Consider the following 22685-nt stretch of genomic DNA (forward strand, 5'->3'; position numbering starts at 1 on the left):
ATGTGCAGCCCCTCTGCCAACGTTGTGGCCTTGCTCATTCAGTTGGCAGCTTGTTTCATGCACTTCTCCAGCACCACCCACTTTTTGCAACACCTGGCTGCCTGCAGACCCTACAGCTAGAAGGAAAAAGGCAAGACCTGCTTTTCCTCTGGTTTAATTCTCTTTGGTTGCTGATGTTGCCCCTAGTTCAGCACTGGGTGAGCTAATAATGGAAACTGCTCCTCAGAAGCTGCAGTGAGCTGCCTGAAATACTCCCCCCATGTTTTGTAGGGCCACTGCCCATGTTGAAGCTGCACTTTGGGGGGGTTTGGAGTGTATTTCTTGCACAGTTTACTGGTTCACCTGGTGATCACCTTTTGCACAGGCCGGGTGTGCTCCAGTACCTCTGACCTGTGTGGGAGCTGGTGGATGTGTAAAATCATGAGCAGCAACACCCTGGTGTAACACACTTGCCTCAGCCCCCAAACCTGATCTTCACAGACCAAGCTGGGAATTGTACACAAGAGCTGTGAGGTGAGACAATCTCCAAACCCTCCATGTATGGAGGAGAGGAGGAGAAAAACCATGGGGTGGCAACATCCAGGAAAGAATGACTTCCCTCCCAGCTGCTCCTGCATCTCTGAGCAGGGAAAATCAGGTGGGCGGTCTGAGTCTGCAAGCAAAGGGCCCTGCACAGGGACACAGTTTTTAGCCCTGCTTGCAGATGGTTTTCCCACCCCACGGGGCTGCCACTCCCTGGCCGTGAAAGGAAAATCTGCCCTGCACAGCTCTGTGGGATGGACAGGGTGGGGAAGAGCAGCAGGCAGTGCTTGGAGCCCCTGGTCACGCTGCAGTCAGTCCTTGCTGGGCTGGTGTCTTGGCAAGGTGGCTCCAGAGAATCTGGCTGCTCTGACACTTGGCTGTAGCTGCTCGGAGACCTTCAGGAGAGCCAAAGACAAAGGTGCCAGAGCCCAGTGCCTCCCTGCTGCAGCCCAGCCCTGCTGGATGTGAGTGGTCAGAGCTGTTTGACACTGACCCGTGTGATAGTACTAAGGCTTTCCTGCCCGAACTCCCGGTGGAGTCACACTGGGATGCAGTAGGGCTGTCCCAGGACCGTGTTGCCCTCTCCCGTGGGATTTTGGCAGGGCGGTGAGCTGCCTGTGCTAACCTGTGGCCTCTCTCCTTCCTACGAATTCCCAGAGGACACGACCTCGGTCCCTGAATCACCCACGTCATCTGGGTGTGGGGAGAACTCGGTGACGAGGATGCCCCACAGAGAGGCTGGGAGCGCATCTGCCCCTGGTGCCAAGGTCAGCGGTGAACACAGGAGGTGAGGTCCCTAAAAGCCTCCCATCCTCCGCGATCCTAAAGCGGGTCCCTCGCAGCTCTGCGGCCGTTCCCCTGCTCGCCGGCCGGAGTCGGGGGACCCAGCCCTCCTCCGTGCCGGGGGAGCCGTGGATTCCCGTCCGGGCTGCTCCAGCAGCGGCAGGTACGCGGCCCCAGCCCCGCTGCAGAGCGCTCCGACCTGCGGGGCCGTGAAACTCCCCGAAAAACAGCGAAACCCCACAAGCAGGAGGGAAGGGAGAGCCGGGAAAGACGGGAAAGTGCCGGGGCTGCGGGAAGGCTCCAAGTTTCATCTTCCCCGGCCGGGCGGGACCGTTCCTCCGCGGGTTTCCCCTCCCCGAAACCGATGCGGTTTGGCGGAGACGGAGCTCTGCTTCTCCGGGGCCGCTTCCCCCTGCGGCCCCGCGGAACCGGAGCCCGGAGCGCACCGAGCCCCGCTCGGCGCCAGGGATCACTGGAGACGAGCCCTCCGGGGCAGCTCTCCGACTTCGGTGCTGGGATTTTGTTGTTGTTGTTGTTGTTGTTATTTCTTTTTTGTTTTCCTCCTCCCAGCACTCTTTTTCTTTAAACACTCCGGAGCAGCGGGAGCGAGGCGCCCGGGGCGATGCGCAGCGCGAGGGAGCGCATCCCCGCCGGGGACCGCCCCGGGCAGGGGACCGACTTTCCCCAAAAAATGCCGGCCTGGGCTTCTTCTGGAAGGGGGACTTGATTTCCAGCCGGTTTCGTTACTGGGAGAGACTCTGTGGTGGGGCACCACCCTCTACCTTTTTTTTTTTTTTCTTTCCTTCTTTTTGGCTTTCTAAGAAAAGAAGGAAAAACAAGCCAGGGAGCGGAACGGAGCCGGAGCGGCCAGGCCGAGCCGTGCACCCCGGAGCCGGGAAAGGCCGACGGCCCCTCGAGGCGTGGCGGGGCCGGTGCCTGCAGCCAGGCAGGAGAGCGGGGAGGAAACTTATTTCGAGTGGGGTGGAGAGGGGAGGGCAGGGGGTGGGGGTCGGGCAGGGAGGTATCAGCTCCAGGAAATGTTCCTTGGCAGCAGTCGGACGGGCGCTTCCCCGCAGGTTGGTGCGCTCCTCTCCGGAGCCGTCCAGGGAGCCGCGGCTCGCTCCGCACCCCGGGCAGCGCCGGCGGCGGGGAGGCGGGGGGCTGCGCTACAGCCGGGGAGGCAGGAATCGCCGCAAGACCCCCCAGGAGCGGTGGCTGCCGACGCCTCCCCCGCCGGCTCCTCGCAGGAAGGCACCGCCCGGGCCGCCCCAGGTAAGCGGCCGAGCCCCGCCGACGGCAGCCCCGCATCCATCCTCCCGTCCCGCATCCTCCCGCCCGCGGCTGCGGAGGGCCTGGCTCCCGTGGCCTCCCCACGTCGGGACCGCGGGGCTGGGGGGCTGCTGCGAGCCCGGCCGGGGCAGCGGCTGCGCAGCCGGAACGGGGGGCCCGAGGGGTTCTCCCGTTGGGAGGGAGGAGGGAGCGAGGCGCCGGGAGCGGGCGGGCAGCCGGGGCGGGGAAGCCCCGGCCGGGGGCGGCGGGACCGGCGGCCGGGCTGAGCGCGGTGTGTCCGGGCTGTGTTGGCAGGCGGGCGGCGCGGCCCCTCGCCCGGCCCGGCTTCCCACCATGCTGGACGGGCTGAAGATGGAGGAGAGTTTGCAGAGCGCCCTGGACCCCGCGACTCCCTTCTCCTCCTTGCTGGGTAAGTCGGGGCACCCCGCTTGTCCTCCTGGGGACCCCATAGGGCGGGGCACGGCCGGGCGGGCCCGAGCGATGGATGGGCACGGGGGGTTCGGGAGGCCCGGGGACGGCTTTCCCCGGCTCGGTCCTGCCCGGCGCCGCGCCGCTGCCTTCGCCCGGGGTGTGCCCCCGGCGCCCGCCTTCGTTCCGCGATTGCATTAAATTGTGTCCCCCTAAACCCCCCTTGTAACGAAGGGCTATCCTTCGTATCCAGCAATAAATAATTCATTTTTTCTTTCTATCTTCGTTTTAATATCGGTTTCAAACCGTCGCCCTCTCTCTGAGCTGCGGCTCCGCTGCCGCCTTTCCAAGAGGAACGAAACTGGGGGCAATGTACCCCCCCCGGAGCTGCCCTAAGGCACAGGTCCCTCCTGGATTCCGCAGCAGCTCCCCGCACACCCCCGTCCCCCCGCGACCCACGAGCCTGTGCGGGGGAAGCGAGAACCGCGGTACCCTCCGTCCGTCCGTCCCTCGCCCGGCCCGTCTCCCCGGCCGCCTTTCCCTCCGCCCACCCCAGCCCCGGCTCCTTCCCCGCAGGCAGAGCCGCGACCCCCAAGTCCGTGTGCGAAGGGTGTCAGCGAGTGATTTTGGACCGGTTCTTGCTGCGCCTGAACGACAGCCTGTGGCATGAGCAGTGCGTCCAGTGCGCGTCCTGCAAGGAGCCCCTGCAGACCACCTGCTTCTACCGCGACAAGAAGCTCTACTGCAAGCTGGACTATGAGAAGTAAGTGTCGCTTGCCCCTCGGGGAGCCCCCCTCGCTCTGTTCTCACCGCCCACAAAGCCCCAGTGCCCTGCAAAAGCTTGTGGGGGGCACTTGTGTCCCGGTGCTGCTCCCCGCTTCCCCAGCCCCGTGTTTCCCTGGAGGTGTCAGCCCTTGCCGTGCAGCACAGCGAGTTGTGCTTCCGCCCCGGGGTCTCGTTGCCCCCTGGTTCTCCCCTTTTCGGAGGTGTTTCCTTGTGCTCAGGTTGTACCCTGGGAATTGAGGATGTTTTGTTGGGAGCCTGCGAGACCCACGGTAACCCCAGGTTTGCGCGGGGACGGGGCCAAGCATTTTCCCCCGGCTTTATTTTCCTATGGAGCATCTGCAGGAGGAAAGTTATATCCTCCCTGACCTGGTCCTGGGCGAGGCTATTATCCTAATATCCTCACAGGCAGGGAAATGCTATTGCTCTCCCCCCGGGTTGGTGGGGAAACTGAGGCACTCGGCAGGAACCAGGGAAGGCCCTGCTGAATTCGGAGTGTTGACTGTCGCACAGAGGCTTTTCCTGCATCCAGGTCTGTGATGGTGAAATTTGGGTTTTAAAGCCTCCCAGCCCTGACGCTTTCCCCTTTGGAAGTCGGGGGTTAGGGAGAAAGACAATGAGAAAATAATTTTTCTTTTTTAAAAGCAAAACCATTCCAGTGGGAATGGGGAGAAGGCTGCTGAGTCTTTCCTCTCCTGCAGCTGCTTTCGTTTTTTCCTGCTCATCTTGCTCTTGCTGTCCTTTCCGGACCCCGCTGCCCGGCCGACTTTTGGAGCTGTTAATTTTTTGTTGCCTCTGGGCTGGTTGTTTCTTGAGGAGGGTGTAGGTGGGGGGCCACATCCCTCGCTCTGGCGATAGCACGGCTGTCGAAGCCCTGCAATTTATTTCCCTTTTTTATAGCAGAAAACAGCGATTGCTGGTGCTCTCCTCCCTGGCCTTCACAGTGCTGGTGAGCGTGCCGGGGTCTAGCCCAGCTCCAGGCCTTCTTAAAGTTGGGGTTTTTGGGTTTTTTTGGGTGGTTTTGGGTTTTTTTTTTTTTGTCCTTTAAATCCCATATTGTGGGTCTGAGTTTAATCACTATGGATACAAGGCAAATTGAAAGCAGAATTTGTGCGCGTGACCTTGTTTTCAAATGTTTACGAAAGAGCGGAAGAATTAGCTGCTGTGAGAGTGGAAAGGAGAGAGCTGCGCCACGGGGTGGGTTTTTGTAGGCAAAATATTTGTTGAGATTGGGTGCACTGCTTGTTTGTCTGTAGAAATTTGGCTACTGGCTCCCATACATTTCCACCACAGTTCATCCTCATTTTCTGCTTTATCTGTATTTTTGTTTGGACCATCAAGGGGAAATTGGGGTGACTGTCACCCAGAAATGCCTTTCCAGCTTGCAGCACATGTGGATTTTACTCTTGACTGCAGCTTGTGAGCTCTTGAAGTGGCTCCAACCTGAAACCCTCCTCTGATGTCTGTTGGCCGTGAAAGAAATCGGTGCCGCAGTTGGCTTCTTGCTGTGCCCATCTATCTCACTGTTGGGATGGACAAGGATGATTGCAGGAAAAAAAGGTCACAAATTTTTCCTGAGGTCCAGTAATAGCAGCATTTTTAATGGGTATTTCTTGGCTGTGTTTGAGTTGGTGACTTTTGCCCGAGCCGGGAGGCTGAGGCTCTGTGACGGGCGGTTTCCCGAGGTGTGATGGTTTTAACCCTAACTCGCTGCTGGCCTCTTCCCCTCCTGCCCCTGCCTGCTTCTTGCCATCATCTCATTGTCCCCTTGTGTTTAATATTAATTATTTTAGCACGGGGTGCAGGTTTGTGTCCCTTCTCCTTTCATCCTCCCTGCAGGACTCTGCTGTACCGTGACTCCTTACCTGGTGATGGCAAGGATGCAGAGCAGAGTCCCAAAGAGCTGCTCCCTTTGGGCTCTGCCGAGCTTTATGTAACACTCTTTATTTACCAAAAATCCTTCTTTCTTTTCCCAAATGCCCCTCCTGCCTTTGGAGTGAGCATTTTGCTGGGAGCAGGAGCCCCGTGCCTGCCTCGGCCGCGGTGCCAGCGCCCATAGCAGGGATTTGCGAGCGAAACGCGCGGAGGAAGAGCCGCTGCTCTCAGACTGAGCTCATTATCTCGAGCTGGTTAATTATCACAAGTGACTGACACTCCTTGCAGGGGAAAGCTGCGGATCCTCCCGGTGGCAGCGGCGTAGCCAGGCTCCAGAGGCCTCTCCGGGTGGGAGGGCTGCGTGTGGAATGCTGGGGGCGTCAGGGAAGCGGCCGGGATCCAACCTGCCGCGGTCACGGCGTCGGTGTTCTGCGGTTGTGTTTGGTTGTGAGTTTTTTTGTTTTGTTTTTTTTTTTTTTTAAATTGAAAGAAGGGATTTCTCTTCCAGATGGTGAAACGTTGGGGTGTTTTCCCAGGGAGGAGTAGGTGCAGGATTTTCCGGCGCGTCTCTGCGCTCTCTGATTGAGCTGTGTTTGTGACAAGGCCGCAGAGGGTTAATGAGGGAGCGCGAGACAGCAGCCATGCCTTCGGTTATAAATACACCCATGGAAAGTGTTACGGACGGGTTTAAGCGAGCATCTGACTCGCTGGACTCTAGAAATCAAGGAGTAATTTGTTAAAACACATGTTTTATATTTCTTTGTCTTTCACAAAGAGGAAGAACTTGGGAGAGGACTTGGAAAGGGATGGATTAAAGGCCGTGGGTGCCAGGCCAGGTCTTGGCATCTCCTTGGGGTGCCACGGCTCAGGGCCCAGGGGGGGTTTGGATAGAGATGCTGTGTGGGAACTTGGGGAACTGGGGGTCACTCTTGGAGCAGTTTCCCCAGCACTGACGGGGAGGGCTCCTGGAGAGGGACGGCTCAAGCCTGTGCCCCTGGGACGGCATCTATCTGGGGCAGAGGACGCTCGTTACAGAACATCCCGAATCCCGCGGCAGCCCCCGGCGCTTGTCCAAACCTGATAACTCTCAACTATGACAAGGTTCAGTCTTCGCCCTGGCCGGCTCCCCGGCTGCAAAGTGGCCCTGGGGACGTGTCCCGGCTGTGGGGCCCCTTTGGTGGTGGATCTGGGGGGGCAACACCAAACCTGGCCATAAACAGGGAGGAGTGATGGAAGCGATGGGAAGAGTAGGGCTACTCTGGAGCCTTAAAATCTTCCCGGGGACAGGAATCATTGAGCCCCCTCTTGCCTAGTGGTGTTTCACAGTAGATTTGCACTGGCCAAGCAGAGCCAGGGCTGTAGGGAGGACCTGGAGGCACGGGAAGATCCCCACGGCAGGTTCTGGGGGCCGGGAGCGCTGACAGCGGTGCGGTCATGACGGGGGGCGCAGCTGGGGAGCGTGGCGACGGCGGGACGGCTTGGCACATCCCCAGCCACGGCGCAGAGCCCCAGCCCCGGCCCCGGCTGGCAGGAGCAGATGGCCAGCACATCTCGGAGCAGGCCTGGCATGTGGGCGCCGGCAGCGGAGGGGCGGCTGCAGCCCCCGAGCCGCCACCGCCGCGCCGGGCTCCCCGGCCGAGGCAGGCAGTTGTGTGATGCTCGCCCTGTCTTCGCACGGCTTGATGGCTCTGTGCTGCTGCCAGCTTCCACGCGGGGCTCTCCTTGCCTGCCTCCAACATCCCGGAGTCATGGGCTTGTGTGGGTGCTGCGGCCTCCTCCTCCTCCTCCTCCTCCTCGGCGAGTTAAAATCTGAAGTTGTGTCCGGCTGCAAAGGGAAAAAAATAAAAATCCATCCACCCTCCTGGTGTGCATGCCTGCGAAGGAACTCGTTGGAGCTGGGTTTTAAAATCAAACCCGGTGATTTCGCGAGGGGGATGAGCCTCAATCCTCGACAGTGTGGTCCTGCCAGGCCATGGATGGATCTGCGGGCTTGGGGTGGCCTCCTCTGGCCCGCTGGAGGCTCCTCTGGCAGCTGCTGCTGTAGAGGAGGCAGGGGGAAGAGGTTTGGAGCATGGTGGCTGTTTATCCTGCTTCATGTGGATCGTGTAATTGCACAGTTACCTGGCGCTGCTTTCCCAGCCCGGAATGGCTGTGAGGGGAATAATCCCAGATGGATCAAACGGAGGCAGTGCTGGACAACTTCAACACAGCCTGGTCCCACCAGCTGGAGAGTTCCTGTGGTGTGGTGGGTTTGTCCTGGTGGCTTGCAGTCTCTCGCCTTGCCTTCTCTTGCTTGGAGAAGTGGGAATTTCTGTGCTTTTTGTGGCTGATGGGAGAGAACTGTCCCTCCAGAGAGCTGCAGGTCAGCCCAGCTGCAGTCCAGCATGTTCTCTGGAGGCCTGTTTCCCTTCTTGTAGGGCATCCTGTGGAGAGGATGATGCTGACTTGGGTTTCTCTAGCTGGCCAGGCACTGGGAGCAGTCAGGCTGGAATGGATGGAATAGCAGAGCACACGCCAACGTCCCTCTTGGTGGTCTCTCCTTCCCCATCTCTCAGTCTTTCCCTCTAGCTCTTCCCATGCTTCTTGCCTGCTCTCCATCCCCACCTAGCACCTTGTGTCCTGTAGCAGTCACCTCTCTGTCCTCACCCACAGCTCCTGGTGGAATAGTGCTGACTCCTTGTGGGCTGGGAGGAGCGTGATGTGGGGCAGCCAAATCCCCACCAGGACACCATGGTTGGTACTCTGGGGCGAGGACCAGGCACTGCCTCTTTTGGTTTTTGTTATTGAGTCAACTTCTTGTGCTGGCAGGGGGTGGGAAGGCAGGGAAGCAGCAGGAGGGGGGATACAGGGGCCACTGTGGGATCCGTGCTGGAAATGCCAGGCAAGCTGAATAGGCCTTGCCTCTGTCTCCACCAAGCCCTATCCTCTCACTTGTGGGACTCCCCCTTTCCAGAGGGAATGAAGGAGAGATTTGGCATCTTGCCCCTTCTCTCGGCCCTTAATTAGATTTGTCTTACAATTAATGTTTCATAGAAAGGCCTGGAAGCGAGTGAGGTTTGGCAGATTTGGAGCTAGGCAGTCAAATAGACTTGTCAGCTCTCCCTCCGTGGTGGGGACAAGGGTGGCTTTGGGGCCACCCCTTTGGCAGTGGGATCCTGGAGACTGCAGGCCAGTACCATCTGAGTCCCAACCTGAGCATCCTTGGGACTCCTTATGGTTTCTGCCATCTTCTTTTGGACATACCATGATTTATTTTACCATTTTTTTCCCCCCACTCTCCGAGCTGGTGCTCCCTGCTCAGCCCCCGATGCGGCTCTTAGAGCTGTGGGAATCGCTTCAGGTTTTTGCAGTCCTGACAAAGGCACCAAAAAGAAATCGGCTGGGGAAGAAAGAGGGGTTTGTTTCCTTTTGATGAGAATTTTGTCTCCACCAGCTGGAGAGACAGCTGGGGTCCTCTCCTGCCCCGGCTCGCCAGCCCTCGCCTCGCCGGCTCCTCACCTGCTCGCAGCCGCCGGGCGCGGGGAGGGATTTGCCAAGCCGGGGGTTTCAGAGACCCCCACTTGGGCTTGTGCTTCCTTGGGGATCCCTCCAGCAGGCTCTGAACCTGCTGGTGTGGCCAGGCCGGCTGATTTGGGAGCGGCTGGCAGCGCTGGGTGTGAGCTGTGCAGGATTTGCCACGTGTGCTGCTGGGGAGAGTGATCTCTGCTGGCTGTCCCCAACCCTGCTGGCTGTCCCCAACCCTGCTGGCAGCAGTGGTGTGGCCTCAACGTGCCCAAACCCACTGCAGTTCCTGATTTTGATGCTGCACGCTCACCCCAGGGTGTGGCAAGGGGGATCCCAAAGGCTGCTCTGCCTTGGAGCAGGAGAAAAGGGAATTTGGGGTGTCCTGCTCACAAGGGTGCAGGTCCTGCTCCTGGCTGAGAAGGGGGAAGACCCAGCAGTTTGGATCTGGATTCACAGCTCCCCACTTCTGGTGAACCCTGTGGTGTGCAGCCACGGGGGCACTCAGCACTCAGTGCTGGGGCATGTCTGAGGGAGGTGGGAATGAGAATTATCCCAGGTATTTTTCTTCTCAAGATGTTCTTTGTCTCTTTGTGCTCTCTTGTCTCTGTCTCGTGCCCTCTGCAGAAGCAAACATGAAGCAGGGCTGGGGCCTGGGCTGGAGGACTGTGCCTTTACCTGCAATTCAATCAAGCCCCTCCTCTGTAGCAGTAGTGAGGAAGATATTTAAAGCAGGGAGAAAATACTTGGATTTACTGGGCAAAAATACTGGGGTCAAGCCAGCTTATTTTTTTTTTTTTTTTTACATAAATGTGTTTTCCTGAGAAATGTGAATTTCTCCGTGTTTGAGATTTCAGAAGGGGAGAGGTGAGGGGGGCTAGCAGCCATCTCTGCTGTGTCAAACCCTATGACAACCCCTAGTTTTGTTCCTCAGTACTTTTATCCTGGTTGGAATCCTGCTTCCTGGCAGAAAGAATCCAGCTGGCCTGTGGTTATCTTCTCCTGGGGTTGTTGGCCCTCAGGGGCAAAGGATGCACCAGTGTTGTCTTACATGTCTCTGTGAAACCAGCAGGCATCTCATTGCAGCTCTGTTTGAGGTTTGCTGTTTGTTTTTGTAGGGTTTTTTTTCTTTTTTTTTTTTTTTTAAGATGGTCAAACCTTGGTTGCCCAGGAGAGGGGTTCTGTAATTCCTGGCTTCCCACCTCAAATATTTACGGACAGCCAGATGCCAGAGCTTTTGCAAAAGGAGTGGGGCAGGCTGAGCTGTGCCGTGCTGGGGCTGTGCAGGGCCCAGTGTTGGGCTGATGGCACCCCTGTCCCCTTTATTTGAGGGGTTTTCTGTCTGCTGGCTCTGTCTTCTTGCTTATCTGGGATTTTTCTGGAATCTTTTTAACAGAAGCTTGTTAGGGATCCTTCAGGTGTTCCACGTTTTGTAGGCTGGCTGGCTGAAGAAGGGAGTTTCTGCCACAAATGTTGGGGTTTTCAGGAGGGTGATGTGAGAGTTTCTGAGTACAGGGATGAAATCATGTTGTGTTCAGTGCAAATAATTTATTTTCTCCTGCTGCACTGTATTACTGTTTTCAGTAGAGTGTTTCAAGTGCCCATGAATATGATCCTGGTTTTTGGAGTCAGGTCTTCTGCACCAGTGCCTGGTCTGGGTACAATGGACCATGATTGCACACAAGAGAAAGAACTGTCAGTTCTTTCTTCTGTCACCTATGAAATAGAGCTGGAAATACAAATCTAGCTTTAAAATGCTTCTTTCACCATCATTAGTGCTTACAGCACTAATTTGAACACTGGATATGAGTCCTCTGTGTCTCTCCAGATCTGCCTGATCTTTTTGTCACGCTCACCTTTGTGTTTTCCACCTTGGGCTACCTTGGACCACAGGTGAGCCAGAGCTTGTGTTGCAGCTCCTCCCAGGCACAGGTTGGCATGATTAAGGTACAGATCAACAGGAGAAGGCACAGATCATCAGGAGAATCCCTCTCCTCTGTCCCAGCAGGCAGTGATGCCAGAGGGTCCCTGTGGCTCCGTGGCAGTGGATGAGTGGCTCTCCTTGCACGGAGACATCTCGCTCTTCCTCGGGGCCAATGCCTGGAAGGGCAGAGGATGCTGGAGGATCCTCTGCCAGCCCTTGTGCTTTGTGAGCATTGATCCTCTCGAGCTGTCTCCATGTCACTGCTGTCCCTACATTGTCTCTCTCTGCTCCCCACCCCTCTCCTTCCCTCGTGGGTTTCTTTTCCTAACGCTGTCCTTGACAGCGGAACAAATCCCTTTTCACGGGACCATCGCTCCCCGGCCTGTCGCCCCCCGCCCCTGCCGTGCAAAATCCCCCTCCCCTGCTCCTCTGGAATGACAACCACCATCCCAGTGGGGTGGAGAGCCCCTGAAATCCCTCTGGGCAAGGTTCCCTGCCCTGTAAGGGAGCAAAGTGGGGTCTTAAAGGCATAAGAGGCGAGGGCGATTCCTGGAGAATCCATTGTTTGGATGCAATTGATCTCTTTGGGAGGTGCATCCTCTCCTCTGATGTTGTGCTTCAGAGATCCTTGGATGGACCTGGAGCCTGTGTGTCCAAGGACTCCTTCCTTCCTGCCTGGGGCCAGTGGGGCCATGCTGTAAGTTGATTTTTCGCTGCATAGCATTGCCCGAGGTGGCTGAGCAGGAAGAAGATGGTGGGAATTTTGTCTTTGCTACTGAAAGCTCAGGGAAGCTTTTGGCTGGAAAAATTTGGAAAGGAGAGAGAAACAGGTTAAGGGACCTGAAGGCGCTTTTCAGCTGCAGCAGGTTTTTTTATTTGAAAGAGTCAGTGTTGTCATTTCTTGCCTCCAACCCCTGCCATTGTAAAATCACAGGGATGCTTTTGTTGGCAAAATTTCTGCTTGGAATTTGCTGGCCCTGCTAAGCCTTTAATTCTGGAAAACTGCATCTTAGCTATGAAAAGGGTTATTAACCCCTGCAGTGATTTATCTGAATGGGAGGAGGGCAGTGTCACATGTTTGCAGTGGCCTCCACAGGGGTGATAGAGATGAATAAATTAATGGGTGCTGCTAGTGGAGGTGGGCGTTTGTCGAGGAACAACCCCAAAACTCCTGCCTGATGATTTCTGTGTTGAGCCTGGGTTGGAACTGCCCTCCAGCCTGCTTTTGGGCACCTTTTCTGGGCATCTTTTCTGTTTCTGGTCTTGGAGAGTCAGCAGGAGAGGAGGGAATGCCAGATGGGCTCTGCTGCCAGGTGTGCAGGACCCCAGTTCTTGCTGGGTGCTGAGGAGGGGATGACAGCCTGCTTTGCCCTTACAGACCATGTTCTGTAGGTTCCTGTAGGGGCTGAGGGGGAGGAAGAGGCTCACAGAGGATTCAGCCAAGCCAAGGTCTGAACTGCCCCATGGAAATGCAGAACTCCAGGTTTTGGCTGCAGGGAGAGCAAGATGTTGCTCACCTGAACGGTGTCCTTGAGCCCAGCCATCCTCTTGGCTTGGGTGTTTGTGGACTCTGGAGTGGTGGGGTGGCTCAGGCTTTTGTGCCTGGGGTCTCACCTGTGCCAGAGGGGTGACCAGCTGGGTTGGTGATGGGGAGGGAGCTGAAATCCTGGGTGATTTATATCCTGGCATCTCCTCTGCCCAGCAGGAGAGCTATCAAGCAGATAATTTTAAGTGGTGCTGTGGGCACGGGAGCTTGGTTAGACACTTCAATCATGAAGTGTCTGGAACTTCTTGATGCCTGCTCAGGTGGGTGCTGCTCCTTCCCTCTGCACCCATCATCATGAGAGGTTGAGAGAGCAGCCTCAGTGCTCTGGAGTAAAAGTTTAATGAAGCTTAAAGCCTTGGAGGCCAGGCTGTTGAGTCTGAGCTTGTTTCAGCTCTGGATCTGGGAAGGAGGCTTAAGCAGAAAGGAGGAGAGGCTTCCTGCATGCATTACCTCAAGGACATTAAACCCCACGCTGATGGGAGAAGCTGTTGTGGAGATGGATTAGGAGAAAGTAATGAAAGAAGACATCAGAGATGGGTGAGGGTGGGTGGAGGGCCCTGTGTGGTGAGTGTAGCTCCGTGTGAGATGTTTATCCTTGGCAGTGGGAAAGCTGCCCAGGACAGAGACAAAGTTTTTCTGGCCCCAGCTGTGCCAAGATGTACTGTGCAGCCCCAAATCTGGGTGGTGGAGGTGCTGGCATGCAGCAGGACCTGGGTGGCTCAGCCAGCTCCTGTGGGAGATGCTCCAAGCTGGGGAGGGTTGTTGGGATGCCGGTGTGTGGAACACAACGAGTTCCGTGGCATTGTTTTGCTGCTCCATGGCCAGCCAGGTTCAGAGGCACTGATGCAGGAGGATGTGAAGTGATGAATCTGGCTGCTAAACCAGAGGCCCAAATCCCAGCTCTGCTGGGATGGCCCATCCCCATCCTCCAGAGGAAGTGCAGTTTCCCTGCCAATAATGTCTTTATGCTATTTCCAACCACATAACAAAACATCCCAGGAACTCCCTGAATCCTTGGCTTTTAAAGTAAGTATACCCCCACCTTGAACTGATTTATTTTTGCCTGTTTTGGGACTCCTGTCTCCAAGCATCAGCCGTGATCCTTCCCTCCCCAGCCTGATGCCTGCAGAGCACCATTCTCAGGCAGAGCAGCCTCATTTTGGGGTGATGCTTTGCAGGTCTCCTTCGTCAGCCAAGGACGTGTATCAGGCACATCGTGGGGGAGAGGTGCTGATGAAACAACACCCAAATCTGAGCCTTTCCCTTTAGTTCCCTTGTGCCAGAAAAGTGCAGCAAAAGTCAACCAACGACGCATCTTGCCGAAGCTGCATTTTTTTTCCGTGAGGATTAGTGGTTCAAGAGCGGGGATTTTCAAACTGACAAGCCCTTGGCAGAGAAATAATTACAGGCTTTTTTATCCTTTGTATTTCCTAAGTAGTTCTAAATAACTTTTTCCCTGGAGGCATTTTTTTAAGTCTAAAATATGGGGGGGAAAAATGTGAATTTCCTTAGTGTCCTTGAAAATATGCAAGATGTTTGTGGAGACTATTTAAGTTTCAGCTATAAGGTTTTCTGCGTGAGTTTTTCCCTTTAACCACGTCCAATCAACCAAAGTTTCTTGGCTGGTGATGCTTCAGAAATGGATCTTAGGAGTTGGAGATGGAGGGAGATGGATGTGATCACTTCTTGGCCATCTCAGGAATGCGAGTTTTGCCTCTCCAGTGTATTCCCCAGGGTTTCTTACCCCACTCCTTGCTGTAAAGGAAGATTTCTGGGGCCGGTGGAGTGGGTTTTCCTTGTCAATGTCTATTATTTGATTCCTCCAAGGTGCTGTCTGTCCCTCTGGGAAGCCATGGCCATGCCCCTTTCCTCAGCATCCTGCAGCATTTCCAAGGGCTGCAGAGCCCAGCAGGGCTCACCCAGCCCTGTCCTCTGCTGGCTCCTCTCCTTGCCTGTACCTCCATCCTGAGTGCTTTGCCCACTCTTTTTAATTTAAAAAACAGAGAGAGTGATGTGAAAAAAACCTCCTGGGGGCAGCTCCAAGACACACATGAGCTTCTGCTTTTATCCTGGGGAAAATCCACCTCCTGTGGGTTTCCATGGAAGCCCTGAGCATGGTACCCTCATTTTCTGAGCACCTCTGTGCTGCACCATGTTTTGCCATGCCTGGAGCTCCTTTTACCCCTTCTCTTTTGCCCCTCTAGGAAGAGCCCTCTGGAGGCTTCTGTCCCAAATCCCAGCTATTCCATGCCTGACCAGGTATCCGTTCTTCCCTAATGCTAAGCCCTGCTTGTGATGCAAGGGGGGATCTGGGAGGACCCCCTGGTGTTTGCACTCACTGCAATATCACAGGGCAGTGCTGGGGCTGCCTTATTGCCTCTGCTGTCAGGGCAGTGCCTGGCTGCTCCCCTGGGATTGCTGCTGCAATATTCCTGCCGTGGGCAGGCTGCTGTTAATAACAGCATTGCTCTACCTTGGCTTTATTAAGTGAGGGAAGCCTCCTTTCCTTCCACCCCAGGCACGTCAGGGTCTGGCCTTTGGGGTGAGAGGGAAGGAGGTGGGAGAGGAGAGGGGGGAGTGGTTGAAGTAATTAGAGATGCTTGCTGCAGAGTGGGGAATCACCAAGAAGGGTGGTATCTTGGTGAGGACCCCCTGCAAAACCCCTCTGTGGGCTCTGCCTGACTCACCCCACTCCTCCCAGCCCTTCATCTCCCTTGGGGCTGAGGTGTTTAGAGAGTGGGGTGGTGAATGACTTGCTTTCCCTGTTCCCACTTCTGCTGAAAGCCCTTTTAGGGTACTTAAATTCTGGTTGAGCTGGTAAGGAGGCCAGAGGGTAGCTCCAAGGCTCACAAAATCCCTTGCACCCTGCAGATATGGCAGGGGACTCTGCAGGGGAGTACATGGTGCCGGGAGGGGACCTGCCTGTCCTGTCTCTCCGCTGCCTCAGCCACCATTTCTCAGGGGAAGGGTGTTTTAGGTTTTTTTTCCTCATCTTCCCCATCCAGATGCTGCAAATCCCACTAAAACTTTTGACTGGAGCAGAGATTACGCGCTCGGGTTTCAGCCCTTGTCTGCAAGTGGTGTAAACTTTCTGCTGGAGCTCAAGTGACATTTTGTGGGAGATAGGAGAGTATTAAGTGTTGGTCCTTGCAGATAAAAATAGCCACTGGCCCAGCGACATTTTCTGTCATCTTATCTTTGCTGCATTGCCTCCACGCTGGTGCTTCCACCCTGGGCTTTTCTCATCATCAGGTGCTGGGGGCACCCAAAGCCTCACCCTGAGCATCCTCACCTGTCCAGGACAGGGCTGGGCACTGGCTGTAGGGCTGAGGCCAAACTCAGATAGGAGCAGCAGCTCCTGCTTTTGTGTTCCTGAGAGCTGGAAGGAAACACCAAACCCAGGATCCCTCTTCCCCTGGAACCACGAGTCCAAATTGCTCATTGCTGCAAACCTCAGCGCTGGAGTGGGAGCTCCCCTGGTTCAGGAGTCCCCGTGTGCTCACACGTGGCTGCCTGAGTGTTTTTCCCGTTGCTGTGTTCCCGAGCTGATGTTTTTATCCCGAGGTTACAGCCGGGGCTGGCTGGGGGCCCCGCTGCAGCATCGGCAGCGCTGACTCTCGCTGCTCCAGCACTGCAGGGCTGGGGCCGGGCGAGAGGAGAGGGAAGGAGAGGAGGAGGAGGGAGTGGCAGGGTCTGGCTTGCTGCTGAGCTGTGACCAGATCTGCTGCTGGAAGAGGCTCTCTCACCCTGCCTGGCCTGCACCTTCCCCAGCTCCTCTTTGGAGCAGCATCCGTGTGCTCCATCTCCATAAACAGCTCTGGGAGAGCCCGTGTGTAGTTGGAAGGATGGCAGCAAGGGCAAGGTCTCCTCCTCTTGAGCCTCTCCTCCTCGTGGCTGGGCCAGGAAGTCCCCTGGTATTGAACTGGGCATCCTTTGAGGGTGCCTTCAGTCCATCTGCTTGTTCTTCTGAGTGAGGATGCTCTCATCAGTCACCCCAAGGATCGCTTCCTGGGCAGAGCTGCACAGTCAGGCCGGCTTCAGTGCAAACTTTTAACTGCAGCCCTTAAATACCTTTCTGGAACAAGTGAAGGCATTTGGGAGCAGCATCTTTTCCTCATTCCCCTTGCTCTCTGGTTCAAGGCCCACCTGCTCCTGGGGGTTTCCTCATCCTAGTGTCCTCCATCAGCTGAAGCATCTCTCCCTCCAGGAGTAAGGAGCAAGGTCCTCCTCGTGTGTCTGGAGCCAAACCAACGCGGTGGCACTCAGCCACTTACAGTAGTGGGCGATTTCTGAGCCCCTGCCAGGAATTCTTCCAGTGGGATTGGGAAGGCTGTGGGGTGTTAAATTTGTCCTGCAGTGTGTACCCTCTGAGCAGAGCCTGCTGTGTTTTGTAACAGGTCATACGATGCCGGCGGCAGCCGCCCGCCCTGCGCCTCAAGGTCAGGGCTGAGCTTGGGGCCACAGGGGCAGCTCCTGGCTGCAGCCCTTCCTGCCTTCTGTGCCTCTCCTGGGCTCAGCTCCCTCCTGGGGCAAAGCCTCTGTCCCCTCAGGAGCCCAGGCTTGGAGCTGGGGGCTGTTTTCCCCCATCTGGTGAGGCTGCAGCCCTTCCTGCCTTCTGTGCCTCTCACCAGGCTCTGCTCTCTCCTGGGGCAAAGCCTCCAGCAGCCTGGGAGCTCGGGCTGTTTTCTCCCACATGGAGGGGCTGCAGCCCACATCTCAGGATGTCTCCTTGCAGGGTGTGCTCCTGGGACACAAACCCTGCCCATATCTTGTGAGCCCCCACCACGCTGTCCCCACACCTGCAAACCACTGCCCTCAGCCAGAACTTGGGCAGGGGCAGCTCTGGTCCCTGAGAGTTCTGCAGCACCATGCCAAGGACAGGACCTTCCAAGGTACTTACAGACAACATTCCCTCATTCTCCTTGCCTTAAAACATTTCCCAGTGAGGAATTTATCTTGTATCCCTGCAGCTGAGGGAACTGCTGAGTAGAGAAGGGTCTGGCAGAGGTGAGGAGTGTAGGGTCTGAGGAGTGTCATGATGAATAATCAGTGATGCTCCTGCCTGCTCTGTCCCATGGCTTTCAGCCCCCCTCATGAAAAGCACATCCATCCCAATGGGAAGAGCCTCTCATGGTCTTTATCAAGAAATAAATGTTTGAGGCCCATCTTTGTATCAAGGAATTAGAAGGGACTGTTAGGACAGGCTGTTAAGTAAGAATTAAGAATTAAAGGTTTCAAATATTAATGGGCAATTGGCCCTCACCAGTTCTCTTGTTACACAAACGTTTCATTTATAATTTGGACCCAGGCTGGGATGTGCTGAGAGATGCTCAGGCTGCAGCCTGCACACGGGGGTTAACGTGATGCTCTCTGCTGCCAGAAAATAATAAAAGCCAGGGACTGTCTAGGGATTGTGCATGAAGGATTAGGAAGAGGATATGCACGGGCCTGTCTGCAGCTGGTTGAAGTCTAGTGCAGAGGGGTGAGCCTGGAAATCATTGTTTTCTGATGGCTGGGAGGGGGCCAGCATGGAAAGGGATGTCTCCTAAAACCTGGGGGTCTCCACAGCCGGCTGATGCTTTTGGTGGGAGGCAGTGAGTGGATCTTCTGTCCCTGAGAGACGTCTGTGCTGGTCAGGAGGGAGGAAGCTCTGTGGTGTGCCTCTGCTTTCCAGGTGTTGCAGTTGTTCAGCGTGAGTGGAGGATGCTGAGCTCAAGGGATGGTGGTTTTGGTGTCAGTGGAACGTGCTGGACTCTGGGGAGCAGAGTTTGGGGACTTTCTGTGTGTGAGTGGAGCTTGCTGGGATCTGGGGAGCAGGGTTTTTGGTGTAGGTGGAAGATGCTGGGCTCCAGGGACTGGGTTTTCAGTGTGATCAGAGAATATTGGGCTCTGGGGAGCAGGTTTTTTTTTGGTGTGAATAGACCTTGTTGGACTCCAGGGACTGGGGTTTTGGTGTGAGCAGAGGATGCTGAGTTCCAGGGACCAAAGTTTTCCACCTTTCTATCAGATCCATGGATTCTGCTGGAATCCTGGCTTCATCCACAGCACTTCCTGTGACCTTTTGGCTTTTGAAGCTGCAAGTCCCAAAGTGAGGGAGTTGAATGAAGTCCTTGCCTGGAGAGGAAGAAGCCAGAAGATGCTTGGGTCTCGTGTTTGTTTGACTTTGATGCTGGCAGTGCTGTTCCCTGCAATGGTCCCCTCGAGCTGGCTCAGGAAGCTGGAGTCTCTGCTCCTCAGCTTAGAGGGAGCATGAAGATTTCCCAGCATCAGGTATCCACCATTAAGGATTTACCTCTGCAACCACCACGCTCCTGGAAGGTGCCTGCTGAGATGGAGGCATCAGAATTCCCCAGGGCAAGTCAGGCCTTCATGGCCCTCGCCCAAGACAAGCCCTGGTTGCTTTTGTGGCAACTATTAATTGCTTCCTGAATTTAAAAGGCATAAGCAAACTCTCTTGCTGGGGAAGGAGTTACCTGGCACGGAAATGCTTTGCCATTAATGCCTGGCTGACCCTGACCATGATGTGAGGACCAGAAGAGCTTTCAAAGAATTTACCAGAAACCATTTTCAGGGGAGGCTGTGGCTTGTTGTAAATTCTGAAGTAATGGGATGGAGGGAATTAGGTTAGATCATAGTTTGCAGAAACCGGGCACGATTCCCCACCGAGGGCCTTGAGATCATCAGAGCAGCAGTGGTGAGGGGAGGCCCCCACGTGTCCTCAGCCACTGCTGAGTGAGTTTACAACCTGGAAAATGAGATTAGTGCAGGGTTTGTTCCACATGTGACACTGGGGAGGAAAATGGGGTCCTGCTACGTCCAGAGGTGTGTTGTAAAGCCACAGGGGTTCCTGGAGGAGCAGTCTGGGATGGGGCTGGTGGTGCTGGCTCCAGGATGCCCAAGGCTGCCAGCACCCGTTGCAGCAGCACTGGGGTGCCTTGCAGCCTTTTGTGGGGGTCCTGTGCCTCTGCTGAGCTCAGCCCAGCTCAGGGGGAAGCTTCACAAAGATATTTAACTGTTAGAGCAAGGCTGCCTACCTGGCTTTCACAACCTGCCCTGGTGTATAACACATCTCTCCTCTCTTCTCTTGCCATGAGCTGTCCTGGAGCTGTTTGCAGGTTTCTGGGGGGGGGGGGCAGCCCCTCCTTGCCAGCTCCCCAGCTCGGGGATGGGGATGCTGAGCTATTTCACAGGGAGCTGCTGGCCCGTGGGGGCTGTTTGCTGCCTCCCCCCCCCACGTCCAGCAAGGCCTTTCATTTCCTTGCTCCCTCCTCTGCTTTGCTCTTCCTCAGCCCGCCCCCACCGGAGGGATGGGGCCGGGCCAGCTGTAGGGATGCCGATGGTTTGGGGGGATTTTTTAGCTCTGCAAACAGCGTTAAACCGCTCTCATTTGAAAGGGCAGGTGTGGGAAAGGAGCTGTTTCGCCTGCAGCAAAAAAAAAAAAAAAAAAAAAGTATTTCCCAAATCCAATATCTATGCAATGAGGGTACCGTGGTGGGAATTGCACATCCTTCCACAGGGCAGTGCTTGCAGGGAAAGCAGTCAGAGGCCAGGCTGCCTCCAGTCCTAATAATAGTCTTGCTGGCTGCCTGGGGCAAGGCACTGGGGCTTGAAAGACCAAATCTAGTGGCTGATATTTGCCTGCCTGTGAAGGTTGCTGTAGCAGATCCCATCCCACTTGTCCATCGGCTGTGGAAGTGCCTGGCACGCAGACAGAGAGGCCGGTGATGTTTTCAGGATGCCAGCGCTCCACGCTGGGGAAGGTGTGAGTCTAAACCAGCACTGGGGTGTGTGGTTTTGCACTTCACTCTGTCCAGCAGAAGGACAGAGTTCAAAGGGGTTCTGGCCTTCCTGGAATAGGAGATGGTGGGATCCACCCCGGAGCTTTTTCTGCTCTTACCCAGAAGAGTCCCACCCCAGCCGGGAAGCCCCGTGTTCAGCTGGGTGTGGAAGTCTGGGGATGGAAAAGTCTGTGTGAGAGGACTGTGCTCCACTTCTACTGCTGGTCTTCCTTCTTGAGCACCTGTGAGGTTGTGCTTGATCTGGGTCTGAGCTTGGGCTTCCACTTTATTCTCCATCTAAAAGGGGGGAAAGGAAATTCCGGAGGCCCCAGCAAGATGGGCTTGGAGCAGGGTGGCTCTCCCTGCACTGAGCAGTTGGTGTCCAATTTTCTGTCTTGCTGTGTTAAATGGACCTGGGAGCCCCTTGCAAAGCCAAGATTGCAGAGGCAAACGCCCCGTGGCCAGATTGCAGGGTCTTGCTTAACCCAGCTCTGCTGGGCTTTTCCCCACAGTTCTCCTGTGAGGTCCCAGCTTCACCTTTTCACCACTGAGGAGCTCCCCAGGATGGCAGGGCTGGTCTTTGGGGACTTTTAGGGTCCTCCTTGTGTTTTCTTTTGGAGGCAGGTTTTAATCAGCCTCCAAAGCACAGATGCTTTCTGTGGTACCTACTTAGAGGTGGGAGTTACCCACCAATTGTGATGCTTGTTTTGAAAGGAGTCCCTTCCTTTCCCCCTCCCTGGAGGTGGTTTGGAGGGACCTTCCCATGCTGGCACTCTTGACATTGCCACCCCAGGAGCAGCCCACCAAGGTGTTCATTGGGCTTCACTGTGGAAGTCAGCAGGGAGGATCTGTCAGCAGTTGGTTCTCTAGCCCGGGGCTCACTGTGGCTTTGATCTGGGCTCTGTCCCTGCTCAGGTGGTTTTCCTCCTTCCCTGCAGGCTTTCACAGGGACTGAGGCTGCCTTTGGCTTCCTGCCTGCACCTGCATGGCCCTGTGGCCTGAGATGGTGATGCCACCACTGTGGTTCAGCTTGGAGTGAGTCCTTTCCCACCTCTGCATCCCAGAGAGGACTCCCAGGCACAGAGGAGCCACCTGGGGAGGGGAGGTGCTGTAGAAGTCAAGGCAGGCTGGCCTGGTGTGCCACATCCATCACTGTGTCCAACCACCCAGTGAGTCACACCCCTGCCTGGCTTGGGGATCACCATTCCTAGAGGCAGAGAGTGCCAGGTGTGGATTTTTTTCTGGGAACAGGGACAGAGAAATACAACATCCATGTTTGCAAGCCACTGGAGACATCTTTGGGGGAGGAGGAGGAGGAGGTGTGGGGGTGCTTGGCATGCAGCTTCTGGAGGGCTGGGGTGAATTCTGGGGGCTTGGGGTTCCCTTTGCACTGATGCTGCTGGGAGAGGCTGTCTTTTTCTGGTGTTTTCCATTGCTTGGCTCAGCAGTGGAAGGTGAAGGGTTCCCCTGCCTGCCCTGGCTGTCAGCAGGGAAGGAGAGGAGGATAACGCCCCAGCCTCAGGCCCTGGCCATTTCTGGATGAGTAGGTCATCTGGGTGTGGGAGGGGAGCTGGTGTCCAAGCCAGCCAGAGAGGCTGGGATTGGGTGTATGTGTGATTTGGGGGAAAGTGAGAAGGGATTTCTTAGGCGAGAGGAATGCAAGTTTCCTCCTTCACATATGTCTCCTGTTCTTCCAGTTTGCAACAAAAGTCATCAAATTGCCCAAGACCTGGCAGCAGGGACAGCCTGAGAACAGCCCACAAATCATGGGAAAGCTTCTCCCCTCCTCCCTGCCTGCCTCCAAGTACTCAAGCATCAGGAACCACTTCAGTTCCCCTTTGGGGAATAAAACTCTTGCCCCTTCCCAGCGTGGGGCAGCTGCACAGCCCAGAGCTCTTGCATTCTGAAGCACTGGTCCTGGTGGGTTAGAATTTGGGCTTGCCCCTGAACTGGTGGCACTTTCACACCCTCCAAGTGCTCCAGGGGAGGGCTGCAGTGCTCAGACATCCGGGGTGACAGCAGCTGTGACACCACCGGTGTGACCTTCCTTGTCACCAGGAGGTGGGGACAAGTGACAGTGACTCAGGTCCTGATTGGTCTGCCTGGATTATCAGGCACTGGGAGAGGAGTCAGGCACTCCCAGGGATGCCCAGCTGGGCAGTTTGCTGGTGTAGGGCTCCAGCTGAGAGGCAGAGGAGCAGTTGTGTCCCAGGATGAAGGAGGTGTTAATGGGCCCAGCCCTTTCCTGCAGTCCTGCTGGCTGCTGCTTTTTGTT

The 22685-nt window shown here is 55.9% G+C and overlaps 1 protein-coding gene across 1 annotated transcript in view; it reads left to right on the plus strand.

Annotated features, from left to right (window-relative positions):
* Window positions 1-2884: 2884 nt before the first annotated feature.
* Window positions 2885-22685, plus strand: part of LMX1A (LIM homeobox transcription factor 1 alpha) — a 44069-nt gene continuing 24268 nt past the window's right edge. The window contains exons 1-2 of the mRNA XM_030226599.2: window positions 2885-3004; window positions 3580-3766. Coding sequence (XP_030082459.1) covers window positions 2929-3004; window positions 3580-3766 — 263 coding nt within the window. The 5' untranslated portion in view covers window positions 2885-2928. The remainder of the gene's footprint in view (window positions 3005-3579; window positions 3767-22685) is intronic.

This window comes from Serinus canaria, chromosome 8 (assembly GCF_022539315.1).
Source record: "Serinus canaria isolate serCan28SL12 chromosome 8, serCan2020, whole genome shotgun sequence".
Taxonomy (NCBI): Eukaryota; Metazoa; Chordata; class Aves; order Passeriformes; family Fringillidae; genus Serinus; species Serinus canaria.